The sequence below is a fragment of the Lipomyces arxii genome, assembly GCF_038497795.1.
Source record: "Lipomyces arxii strain Phaff 12-163 unplaced genomic scaffold V1512scaffold_13, whole genome shotgun sequence".
NCBI lineage: Eukaryota > Fungi > Ascomycota > Lipomycetes > Lipomycetales > Lipomycetaceae > Lipomyces > Lipomyces arxii.
Genome location: NW_027117712.1, coordinates 156,105 through 168,179, shown reverse-complemented (window position 1 = coordinate 168,179; position 12,075 = coordinate 156,105). Strand labels below are relative to the sequence as shown.

General features: G+C 44.3%; 6 protein-coding genes across 6 annotated transcripts; 3 read left to right on the top strand and 3 right to left on the bottom strand.

Moving 5' to 3' along the window:
* Positions 1-213: 213 nt before the first annotated feature.
* V1512DRAFT_248809 (permease for cytosine/purines, uracil, thiamine, allantoin-domain-containing protein) lies at positions 214-1,947 on the top strand (the record flags this gene model as incomplete). The annotated part of the gene is made up of 2 exons (XM_066914578.1): positions 214-358; positions 413-1,947. 2 exons carry the CDS (start codon positions 214-216, stop codon positions 1,945-1,947), a joined length of 1,680 nt encoding a protein of 559 aa, XP_066770488.1.
* Positions 1,948-2,201: 254 nt separating this feature from the next.
* V1512DRAFT_248808 (fungal-specific transcription factor domain-containing protein) lies at positions 2,202-4,316 on the top strand (the record flags this gene model as incomplete). Its single annotated transcript, XM_066914577.1, has 3 exons — positions 2,202-2,485; positions 2,530-2,964; positions 3,011-4,316. 3 exons carry the CDS (start codon positions 2,202-2,204, stop codon positions 4,314-4,316), a joined length of 2,025 nt encoding a protein of 674 aa, XP_066770487.1.
* Positions 4,317-4,382: 66 nt separating this feature from the next.
* Positions 4,383-5,380, bottom strand: V1512DRAFT_210023 (Dihydrodipicolinate synthetase; the record flags this gene model as incomplete). The annotated part of the gene is made up of 2 exons (XM_066913491.1): positions 4,383-5,191; positions 5,239-5,380. 2 exons carry the CDS (start codon positions 5,378-5,380, stop codon positions 4,383-4,385), a joined length of 951 nt encoding a protein of 316 aa, XP_066770486.1.
* A 456-nt stretch (positions 5,381-5,836) lies between these two features.
* On the top strand, positions 5,837-7,538 carry V1512DRAFT_287330 (quinate permease; the record flags this gene model as incomplete). The annotated part of the gene is made up of 3 exons (XM_066918108.1): positions 5,837-6,044; positions 6,091-6,422; positions 6,471-7,538. 3 exons carry the CDS (start codon positions 5,837-5,839, stop codon positions 7,536-7,538), a joined length of 1,608 nt encoding a protein of 535 aa, XP_066770485.1.
* Positions 7,539-7,560: 22 nt separating this feature from the next.
* V1512DRAFT_265309 (Alpha/Beta hydrolase protein) lies at positions 7,561-8,700 on the bottom strand. Its single transcript, XM_066916864.1, has one exon. It carries the CDS (start codon positions 8,629-8,631, stop codon positions 7,621-7,623), a length of 1,011 nt encoding a protein of 336 aa, XP_066770484.1. The 5' UTR covers positions 8,632-8,700; the 3' UTR covers positions 7,561-7,620.
* Positions 8,701-8,858: 158 nt separating this feature from the next.
* V1512DRAFT_292210 (condensin complex subunit 2/barren) lies at positions 8,859-12,033 on the bottom strand. The gene is made up of 3 exons (XM_066918289.1): positions 11,417-12,033; positions 10,796-11,369; positions 8,859-10,748 (listed from the first exon to the last, which is right to left on the bottom strand). The coding sequence occupies exons 1-3, from the start codon at positions 11,744-11,746 to the stop codon at positions 9,250-9,252; spliced, it is 2,403 nt and encodes an 800-aa protein (XP_066770483.1). The 5' UTR covers positions 11,747-12,033; the 3' UTR covers positions 8,859-9,249.
* Positions 12,034-12,075: the final 42 nt, after the last annotated feature.

Here is a 12,075-nt window from a genome sequence, read left to right as displayed (position 1 = left end):
TCCGCCAAGCCTTCGTATCTCGTGGTACCAATTTGTACTGAGCTTATTGTAGTGCTTAATCAGTAGTGCTTACAAAAACTATCCAGTGACATTCGGTTCCAAAATTTGACGTCGACAGACCCTAGATATATAAAGGCTACCGGTCGCTCTCCCACTACTTTTTTTTGAACCACATCAAATCTTGATAGTCTTTGTGAGCATAGGCTTTCCATCATGTCTAAGACTGTCGATTACGAAGTTACTACCGCTGACGGTGGCAGCTCTGAACTTGCTCCTGCTCCCAGTGGCGGTTTCTGGCACAGACTGTCAGACAGGCTCACTCTTGATACTCTCGATGACAAGCGTCAGGCTAATCATGGTACGCTTTGATTTTTTATAATATTTTTTCTTTCCAAATGCTTACTGGGAAAAGATTTGTTGCCCGTTCCGATTGAGGAGAGAACCTGGAGAGGTTATGATTACGTTACCTACTGGATTTCGGATAATTTCTCCCCATCAGGTTGGCGTAAGGCTGCTTCTCTGATGCAAATTGGTATGTCCTGGCGTCTTGCCTTGGCCAACATTGCCATCTCGGAAGTAGTTATTGCTATTGTTGTTACGGTCAACGGTTATGTTGGTGCCAAATATAACATTCCTTTCTCTATCCAGTCCCGCGCTGCTTTCGGATACTATTTTTCTTACCTCATGATCTTCATGCGTATGGTTGTTGGTACTTTCTGGTACGGTACTTCCGCTTACACCGGTGGTGAGTGCGTTCGCTCGATGCTCAATGCTATCTGGCCTCAGTTCCGAACTCTGCCAAATCACTTGCCTGCATCTGCTCACATCACCACTCAGTTCATGGTCGCTTACTTGTTGTACTTCTTGTCTATGCTTCCCCTTCACTACATCCCCATCAGCAAGATCAGATGGATGTTTACGCTCAAGACTATCACCCTTCCTATTGTTGGATTCGGAATGATGGGCTGGACTATTAAGAACGCGGGTAGTGGTACTAGCTCTTTCTGGCGCCAGGGCAACACCGCTCATGGCACTGCTCTCTCATGGGCTTTCATGCAGGGTGTTTACTCCAACATTGGTGGCTGGGCTACTCTCGCTATCAACTCACCTGATTTCACAAGATACAGCAAGAAGGTTTCCAACTCATACTGGATGGCTATTGCTCTCCCATTCTCTGCTATTCTTGTCGGTTTCTTCGGTATCGTCGGTGCTGGTGGATCCATGCAATTGTTTGGTCAGGTTCTGTGGGATCCTCTTTTGTTTGTTGACCAGTGGACTTCCCGTGGAGGACGTGCTGCCGCTTTCTTCTGCGCTTTCGTTTTCTACTTGTCGCAGGCTTGTGCCAACATTTCTGCCAATTCCATCTCTGCTGCAAATGATTTGACTTGTATGTTCCCTAGATACGTCAACATTCGTCGTGGACAGTACATTGTTTGCATTCTTGGAACCTGGGCTTTCACTCCCTGGAACATTCTTACCTCTGCTACTGCATTCTTGTCTTTCATGTCTGGATACACTATCTGGCTTGCTCCTATTTGCGGTATCTTGGTTTCAGATTTCTTCTTTGTTCACGGACGCAAGTACGATGTTTGGGCCTTGTACGATAAGGACGGTATCTACAGATACAACAGGTACGGAATCAACTGGCGTGCGGCCGTCGCTTTCAATGTCGGATGGGTCCCTCTTCTCCCTGGTTTTATTACCGCGGTCAATCATAAGATCGTTGTTATTAATGGCATGAAGAACCTCTACTACTGTGGATATTTCTACGGATTTGGAGCTTCCATGCTTGTTCACTTCGTTCTGTCATACTTCTGGCCTGCTAAGGAGACCATTCTTGAGCGTGCAGTTTACTGCGACGATGAACTCTTGATTGCTCGTGACATTGAGGAGACTGTCGAATCCGGTTCTGACTCTCTTGCCGAGAAGTCGATCGGTGAGAAGTAGATTTTTGCTTGTGGTTAATCTTTTAATTTTCTATGTAATTTTTTTTTAGATTTGGCGTTTATTTTTAAAGTAGAGTATGTTCAACTATGATTATATGGTTACCGGAAGGATAACAATACAACCCTAATTTTCCCCGGTTTTTGCCCCACATTTTACTCGATCAAGTTCAAGATTTATCACGTCGAGTACTAAAGAGTACTTAAAGTACGACGAGTACAACAAAAACGCTTACCAAGGTCAGATTGTCATTATTGATGTTTGTTTCGTCTGGAACAGAGCCAGTCCTTGAAAGTAGGAGAGTAGCTAAACCACGTCGTGTCATTAGGTCAAAAACAGGGTGTTTGACGTGTTTACGCCGAAAAGTCAAATGCGACGAAACCAAAGCCACTTGTGGAAGTTGTTCGAGGCTTGCTCTTGAATGCCAATGGCGACTGACTGACCGACGGTCAGTCAGTGTAGATGATAGTGATGGTCGGGTGAACCGTGACAGCGGCATGGATTATCACATTGCTCGGCCAGACTCTTCTCAAAGCTCTACGTAAGCAGGTTTTTTAGTGCATGGGAGATATTTTGACATTATAGCCAACGAGTGGAGGACTTCTTCAACTATGCCAGTTTCATGTGGACCGATTCAACAGTTGCGACGCCTTCAGTAGAGCAAAACCCACAACAGCCATATCAGGCACCCTTCACCAACTCTGTGACTGCAAACCAGTCTTTAGAAAGCATATTTGAAGCTTCGACCTCATCTGTAGTTGTGCAGCAGAAGCCAGGACAATCAGAGAAAGGTCTTGATATTAGAGATTCAGTTTTTGGACTGCTCACCTTGCTCAACTCTCCGAGTAACGGATCACCCGAGTATATTGATGCTATTTCTAGATCATCATCTACCGATATATGCGGGGCCACTACAACTGTAAGATCCTCAAAAGAGGAAATAGTGACAGCGTTGGATAACGACAGGACTGTGACTGGCTCATCTGTGTTGCTCAATCACTTTCTAACCAACGTCATACCGTATGCACTTTCTGCTTTTTCGGATAGAAAACTTGCTAACAGTTAGACCAATTATAGTATCAGTCGAGACAGAATCAAAATGGATATCACTGCGTAAAACTCTCATGCTAATGGCGCAATCATCTACGCTTGTGTACAATTCGATACTAGCTTTCTCTGAACTACACTACTATAGACAATCGAACCGAACACCACCGCTCTCCACAGCGAGCGTGTACTATGACAACGCGACACGCGAAGTTGAAGAGATTCTACGAACGTACAAGTCAAACTCAGTTCCGGACCGAACCGTCCTTCGAAACATTTTGTCGGGTCTATTTTTCTTGTCATACGTCGATTTGATTTCGGAACCGGGATGTGAGCGCGTCAATGTGGCAGCGAAACGACTAAAAGACGCGTTTGAGCTCGTGAGGTCATCAAAATATGGGAAAATTTCGGCAATCGATTTTCGGCTACTGTCATGGTTAAGATTATTGGACGAGAGAGCTTACACAGCTGGTAGTGATGGATTGTTCTTGTCCGAGGATTCGCCGACTTTGTACAGCGAAGAGCTTGATAGTGATGAAGGCGATGACGACGTCTCCAAAGATGCCAATCAATCTGGTTTGCAGTCAGCATCTTCAGGCGCAAGCATAACTGAATCGGCCACTAAAATGAAGCCGCAAGGCAAGTTTGTTAAAGATCCTGAAACAGACATCCAAGATATTCTGTACAATCTGATCTTACAGCCCGGAGTTGTATTCTTTCAAAAAGTTCAGTCATTTATGTGCCGAATCACACAAATTGATCGATGGCACCGTTCACGAGGGACAGTGCAGGATGAATTTGAGGTCATGAAGATTGCAGACGATATCACGAAAGACTTGCGAAATCTGTGGGACGCACGACCACCGTTGATGGACCATGCAATCCAGGGCTTCTTAACAGACGCGCACTTGGGTGCCAAACTGGCACAGACTGTAACTTTGAATTTTCGCGTGTACATGTGCAACTACTTTGCTGCGTTTGTGCATTTGCAGCGCGTAGCTTACGTGCAATACCCGAGTACACCAGAAGTCTTGCATGCAGTCAACACTATTTTAGTGACAGCAAAACAGATTGAACAAGGTGATGGGTATTTGACTGCGTCTATGCTTTGGCCTCTTGTCATGTGTGGGTCAGAAATCAAAGATAAGGATGACCGTGTCTGGATTGTCGACAAGTTGAGACAATTAGATAGGATCACTGCAAACGGGAAAATGACTGCCGACGTTCTTGAACATGTCCAAAACATGCAAGATCAGACTGGCCAGAGAGCAGATATACGAGCGGTTATGGTGCAGGTGTATAATAGTGCGTTTGCAATTTTATAGTCAAACCCTGAAATCAATTGTGTCTACTGTTGACGCCTCACATAGTGCGGCTCTTAGTCATTGCATTTACTGCTCGTACTTTGCCAGAATCTCCATTTTCCCATGCATAAACTCTTTACGTTCTTCGGTTTTGATTGAAGGCAAAGGACCTCTAGTTCTAATGGCTGCTGTTGGATAACCTAAATTTGCAGCAACAATGTACTTCGTTCCAGAGATTCCGCCTTTAGCAAAAGCGACTTCGCACTCTGCCACTTCCCGCTGCAACTTCAATGCTTCTTCATGCTTGCCAGACATGTAGAGATAATATAGTTTTACTATTGTTCTTGGAAACAGATTGGCGACTCCAGTGATTGTTCCAGATGCTCCGACAGCAAGGGCGGGGTAAAGCCAGTCGCTTTGGCCTGCAAAGACGGCAAACTTGTCATGTGAAAACTTGCCGCACAGTCGGACGGCTTTCATGATCGTTCCGCATGTGAGTTTAACACCAACGATGTTTGGATGTTCAGCTAACAACGCAATAGTATGGACGTCCATGTCAATTCCCGCCGTAACAGCAGGATAATTGTACAGAATAATCGGTACACGAGAACGGTCAGCAACAAAGTTGAAATAGTTCATAACGTCGTCCAAAGTAAGTGCATAGTGAAAGAATGATGCCGGCAGGAGAAGTGCATAGTCTGCTTTAGTCTGACTTGCAATTGCATCTAGATTATTTAATGTTTCTGTTGTAGATTGACCAGAAGCGCCAACACCTATGTTTATAGATTCAGCAGACCCTCCACACTCAGATCTGACTTGAATTGCGAGATTCACTAGCTTTATTTTCTCGTCAAGAGTCAATGCGACAGATTCACCATTTGTGCCACCAATGACAACTATTTTGTTAGAAAGCTGTAATAAACATAATTATCATTCATCTTACTGCCATGGACTCCAGAATCAAATAGAAAACGGAAATGTTGTTTTTGCACATCGTAATCAATTGGTTGGTCATCGCCATCTTTGAAGAAAGTAAGCGAAGGAACATGAACGCCTTTAGTGATGATTGTAGTAGGAGCGACCATTTTTGTTTAATTGACAATTGACTATTTTCAAAACAAATGAACAAGCTCTAGTTAAGTAGCCATTTGAGTCAATTGTGTTGCGCTACTCAGCAATGAGTTTCGCAAACTTTCGAAATATGGAGAAACCCCGTGATGCGATTACCGACTGCCGATTGCCGACAAGCGATAAACGGTATCACTCATTAACCGAGCAATATGTGTTTTAGATCAAATAAAGTTTATTACATAATAGCGCTAAAACTGTTAAAATAACGAATTAAAAATTTGCCGACGAAAACTCAATACGAAATTACCTTCAATGTGGGGAGATTCAGGGGTCACGCCGCTTCTCCTGTTACCCCGCGTTTTTTTTTCAGGACATTGTCCTTTAAGAGCTATGCGATGTGAGCCGTTCCATTGTTGTATATAAATATTGATCCAGATCTTCGCCTTAATGATCAACGGCTAACTCACAAAATGAAGATTTTTGATAAACTAGTGCCTTCTGCTACCAAGCTTGATCCTCCTCAGATTTATAATCGTAAGCTTGCATTCGCGGTCTTTTCAGCTGCAATGACTGGCTCGTTGTTTGGTTTCGATACTGGAAATATTGGTGGAATTATTGTACTTGATTCATTTAAGCATACGTTTGGCTTAAATGTTGACGGTCCAAACGCCTATCAAGGTAAAAGCATTTGGGTTCCGATAAAACTCCAAGCTAAGAAATCTAGCACCTACTCTGTCTGCAAACATCGTAACTACTCTTCAGGCTGGATGCATTCTTGGTGCCGCAACCGTCGGATGGTGCGCAGACAAATTTGGAAGACAAAAAGTAATGTTATTTCATGGTGTCCTGTTCTTATTTGGAGTCGCTCTTCAATGCATCGCAAACTTAAGCACTCTCTATGCAGGTCGTGTGTTTTCAGGTATCGCTACTGGCGCATGTTCAGTCCTGGGTCCAATGTACATTTCTGAAAATGCTCCTAAAAACTTGCGCGGTTCACTCGCTGTGTGCTTTAACATGACCATTCTCGTCTGTTTGACAATTGCCTTTTGGATTAATGTACGATGAGTATCCATTTACTTCGCCTGAGAAGTCTAACAAAATTAGTATGGGGTTTCAAAATGGACTGGCCCTTTGACCGATGCTCAATGGCGCGTCCCAATGGCCATGCAGTTTGTTCCAGGAGGAGTCCTCGTTCTTGGTATGTTGTTTCAAAAAGAGTCGCCGCGATTTTTAGTCCGCAAAAACAAACTTGATGAAGCCAAGTCGGTTTTATGTAGAATTCGTCAACTTCCTGAAGATCACGACTACATCAAAATCGAGTTTGCAGAAATGGTTACCCAGGTCAACGAAGAACTCGAAGCGGTTGGCACCAAGAGCGCGTTTGCTCTCATGCAAGAAGTTTACAAAACTCCAAGTATCAGGCGACGATACTTGCTGTCAGTAAGTCTTCAAATATTTCAGCAGACAACTGGCACAAACGCAATTAATTATTATGCTTCGTCAATCTTTGCTTCGGTCGGAGTATCAGGTACTTCGCAATCGCTTTTCACCACCGGGATCTATGGTATTGTCAAAGTCGTAACCACGGCCGTGTATGTGCTTTTCATTGTCGACAGAGTCGGTCGTCGCAAACCCTTAATGGCAGGCTCGATTATCCAGGCAATTTCACTGCTGTATCTAGCCATATTTGTGAAGGTCAAGAACCCGCAGCCACACGATGCGATGTCTGGTGGCGGCTATGTTGCTGTCCTGTTCATTTATATTTACGCTTTCGGTTGGAGTTTTGGCCTGTCACCAATTCCCTGGCTTGTTGCGTCTGAGATCTTTCCTACTCGTGTGCGTGGATTCTGCATGTCCAGCACGCTTGCGCTCCAGTGGCTGTTCAACTTTGCAATCACCCGTGCGACCCCGTACATGATGCTGAACATGGATAAGTGGGGCGCGTACTTGTTCTTCAGTCTTTGCACATTTATCTCTGTTGTATGGACCTTCTTTTTCTTTCCCGAGCTCAAAGGCCGCTCCCTTGAATCGATGGACGATCTGTTTGAGCACAAATGGAGTGAAATGCGAAAATATGCGTATCCGAAAGCAAACGAGACCATACGTCGCGACGTCGCATTGTCGACTATCGATATGGCTAAGCTTGACACGAAACATGTGGAAGAAATCTGAGAACTGCTAAATGTTACGAAAAAAATGTATTAAGTAATTTTATTTAATCAAACAGAGAACTATCCATTTCCATACTATACACTTACTGGCGTTCCTCAAAAGGCTTAGCAAGAAAAGCCGAGATCTGGTCGTTGATGTACTTGTTCTCGCCCTTGGTGCCGGCACCACCGCCAGCAATATGGCCCCAAACGGTTTCAATGATGGCAAGGGTTCCCTTCTTCAGGCTCTTGACTTCCTCGACCGAAGCCTCCCATCTAAAGTACTGATCAGTTCTGGAAGGCATAACGAGAACTTCGGCCTTGATGGCGGCTAAAGCCTTAGAGAGATCTCCGTCGTAGTAGATGGAGATATCACCTTCCTGCCAGGTGACAGCCATCTGGACCAAGTCACGAGCATCCCAGGTGGTCAAACGTCCTTCCCAATCCTTCATCAGGTACTCCTCAGCCGAGGCGTAGCCAGCCTCTTTCCATGCCTCGGTCTCGAACCATTCGTAAGACAAGGCCCAGTTAGAGTAAACACGGCCGAAAGCCTTGCAGCCAATGACGACAGGTTCAGTGTAGGTGTTGGCAGCAAAGTCAGATGAAGCTTGAACAGTTGCCTTGACACCTTCAAGGAAATTCCAATTGAATCCCGAGGTCTTGGCCGATGACGCAACGGGAACAATCTTCTCGACATGGTCGGGGTAGAGGGTGGCGAAGTGGTAAGCCTGCTGTCCACCCATGGAGTATCCCATGTAAGCGAATAGCTTCTCAACACCGAGTGACTTCATGAGCTGGAACTGGGCATTGATGTTGTCTTCGTACACGGTCTTGGGGAAGTTGGCACCATCGAACGGAGCAGGCTGTGTGCTAGGGGATGACGATTCTGAACCACCAAACAGACCAACGACAATGACGAAGTACTTCTTAGGTGAAACAGCATCCTCATCGCCGTAGACCATGTTCATGGTGCCGGCCAGCCGACCAGTGTAGCATGAGGGGATCATGACTGCAGGGTTCTTAGGGTCACCGAGTGTGAAGTACTTGAGGAAGGCGGGAAGAGTGACACCGCACTTGAGCTTTAGCTCGAGATCAAACTGTTTAATATCTGGCATATTCAGTGTGTCAATTGAAGTTCTTCTAGGGCCAGTTGAGAGATGAAGAGCACTGCTTGCGGGTGTAGGACTTGACTATATAACCCTCCTCCGAGCTTTTACTGAGCCAATTGTAGTCGTCGTCTGACACGTGAATTGAGTTTGGCTTATCAAAGCCGATAAGCTGTCAATTCTACGTACTTTGAGTCATTACGTACTTTACAGCACTAACATTTTCTCCATCTTTTGTGGCGTTCAATCTTTTGTATAGCCCTTTGTTCACGCGTATTATTTGTGCTGGTCTGTACTGTATGGCAGAAGCACTGATTGTAAACACTACCATCTCCTTTTCCTACATCTAATGCTCTTTGTTCTTGTGCCTATATCGACCAGAGCGCAATTACCTTCCACATCAAGACACTTCGTATAATTCTTGTAAAAGAACAGACCACCACCGCCACCACAACAGGTCTAATTCCGACATCTTTCTGTTCGCGCACTCAACCAATCCAAACTTCATTTAAGTACACTTACATTTGGATCCCGCGTCAGAAGTACGTCACATTATAGCTAGCCCCATTAAAGTATTTTAAACTGGATATCCTATCTTACAAAAACAACGATACATTCTCACATGAATTAATACTCCTCAATCACTGCGGTCGGATCCTTCCTAATAGAAAGATCTGTAAAATCGAGATTGTTTTCAATATCAAGTCCTTTCTCGTTTGCAAGATGTAACAAGCAAATAAAGCAAAAACTTGTAGAAATATCTGCCATTGCTTTCACAGGATACATCTTTTTCAAACTATTAACAATATCTGAAAAACACTTTTGCTCTCCCTCGTCTTGAGCCAACTGTTTAGACCTGGCTTTTTCGAACGATGGAGTTGTAGTTGGCTCGTAATCCAGCGAGGACCATAAGTTATCTTTCAGCCGCTTGACGTCAACTTTCTTCGCTACTCGAGCGTAGTTCACATACTCAGTCTTAAATTTGCGACTACCGTCTAACACTAACTGACTGCCAAACTCGAACTCTTCTTGAGCTTCTTCATGTCGAATGACAGTAGTTAAGTTGCCAACGACCGCTGCGTCAGCTGCGGTAAAATTGCTTTGGCCATCTGCTGCGATCTCAGTAGTAGAAAACTCAAGACTTTCATTTGCTGACACGAACGAGTCTTCCCCGTCAGTACTCTTATTCAACGCATCATCATTAAAAAAATCAGCATCGTAAGTTTGAGGCACAGGCTTGTCAAGAATGTCATTGTCAAGGGGCCGGTCATATGGAATATATCCGTCGTCTTCAAACGCTTCGGTATCCAGAAGAGGATTGCTTTCATAAGCAGATTGGCCTATTGCCATCGCCTCGCCTGGCTTGGGAAATCGTAACTGTTCTAGTTGCTTAAATTGCCGTGTAAACTGCTTTGAGTTTATGGTTACTTCATCCTCCAGCAGATTTCTTGATTCTGATCGCCATTGTGTACGCGGGAGCAGCATAGTACTGGGAACTCCTTGTTCAAACAAGGTGTCTTCGTCAACTTCATCGTCCTCATGATAGAAATCAATTATCATTTCTTCTTTCTTCTTTCGTTCCTTCGCTAATCCCGTCTTTTTGGATCCTGTGGTATCTTTCTTCGTTTTCTGAATCTTCCAGTGCTCCAACCCAGCATTGCCAGTGTTGCGGTTCTCGTTGAAGTATGACATAATTTCTCCTTCTTCATCTCCAGCGTTGGCATTTGCAAACTGTAGCATATACGCGCGCAGATTCTGTCCCTGCCCAATTTCCATATCGTCATCCTCATCATCCAGGTCATTGTCCATGACAATCCCGTCATCAAATTCTGGCACTTCTGAACCGGCTCGAAGGTTTGACAACCACATGTCACCACCATTGCCGAATTCTTCTTTGACAGACATGTTGTCGTCATCGGGCTCGTATGCGTCCATATCATAGTATCTTTCTGGAGTAGCAGATCGGCCCGCAGTCTCGGTTAGTTCTGCAACGTCATCGTCATATGCCGTTAAAAATGAGATATTTAACGGGACCGCATCAGGGTCGGCCGGAAACTCGAAGTTCTTTAGAGATGGACTAATAAACTTGTCGTCTAAATTGTTCATGGCATCACCAAAATGGCGATCTTAATACCTTAGTCAGTGTATTTAAAAACTTGTATTATTCGCGTACCTCGCAAAGCGTCAAGATCAAGTTCCTTTATGGGCTCGTTAACGATTTCGGTGCTCTCCTCCAAATTCACTTTAGCTTCTTCGCTAGTGTCAAATACTACACGACCAGTGTTATCAATTGCCAAATGGTTCAGTAGTAATCCCTTCGCTCCGCCTTCATCAAAATCAGCCGATGCCTTTTTGAAAAGCGGGTCGACCAAAAACTCCAAATCTAGCTTCTTTTGCTGAATAGCACTAAAGTCCTTTGCTAGCGTTGCCTCTGACCGGATTCTTCGTTTTGACTTCTTCGTCTTGCTACTGTCATCATCATCATCATCGTCGTCGTCGGCGTCCGCATTCTCGTCATCATCATTTGTAGAGCTTCTTCGCGATTTTGAATCGTTTTCCGCTAATCCACTTAGCAGCTTTCCGGTCTCGGTAGCCACAGAATCGATTCTTGACGAGTAAATCTTGACGCAGCCGTCCAAAGTACACGACGCTTTCTGAAAGTTGATACCGTCACCTTCTTTAAGTAGAGACATATCGTGAAAGTAGTCAATCAACGCAAAGTTCCATGAATTTGTAGCGTTGATTTTCTAGATTGATTAGCTCTGATACATCGAAGATGTACTAAAAATCATACATTATCTGTAGCCAGCTTCATCCACTCGTCAAAGTTCGACAAGTTTGGTACTTTGACAGTGGAGCTGCTGTGATCGTCTCCATATGGCTCTCGGCGTGTTGTCGCAGCAGCCGACAGAAGATTTTTATTAATATCGTTCACCGCATTTCTCTTATTTGTGATTCGCGTCATTTTTTCTGAACGATCGTCGTTCAACATTGGCGTGCTAGCAGCAGTTGAAACGCGCGATGACTTTGAGGGCGACATTGAATGCTGCCGATTAAGCATTTTTTTGGACCGCCGAGGCGTATTAGACACTCCATCCGCAATCTGAAATGATTGTCTAGGCATGTCTGTGTAATATGCAGTGTTGAGTTTGAAAAAAGATTTGGAATGTACGAACAGGACGCGAGTACTGGGAATTTCTTGTTGTCTTCGATGTTGTCGTCGTTGGCATGGCAACTGTCACGTGACTACGCCCTTGTAATCGCAACCTAGAACAACAGTACTTTTACGCGTAAGCAGAGCCTGATACTAAAAAGACTGATTAACGCGTTAAAAATGAATTGAAGGACAAAAATCATTAGAAATTAAATGGACTGATTATTGTGCAAAAGCAGTTGTAGCATATTCATTGCACTATTTTGCGTTTATTCCATATAAAACATATTTGGCTTTAT

Bases quoted from the DNA above. Each gene is read 5' to 3' on its own strand.
- V1512DRAFT_265309 (XM_066916864.1), bottom strand. From the start codon at position 8,631: ATGCCAGATATTAAACAGTTTGATCTCGAGCTAAAGCTCAAGTGCGGT.
- V1512DRAFT_292210 (XM_066918289.1), bottom strand. From the start codon at position 11,746: ATGCCTAGACAATCATTTCAGATTGCGGATGGAGTGTCTAATACGCCT. The intron at 11,370-11,416 runs GTATGATTTTTA...TAATCAATCTAG, and splicing joins TGAAGCTGGCTACAGATAAT to AAAATCAACGCTACAAATTC. The intron at 10,749-10,795 runs GTACGCGAATAA...TAAGGTATTAAG, and splicing joins TGATCTTGACGCTTTGCGAG to ATCGCCATTTTGGTGATGCC.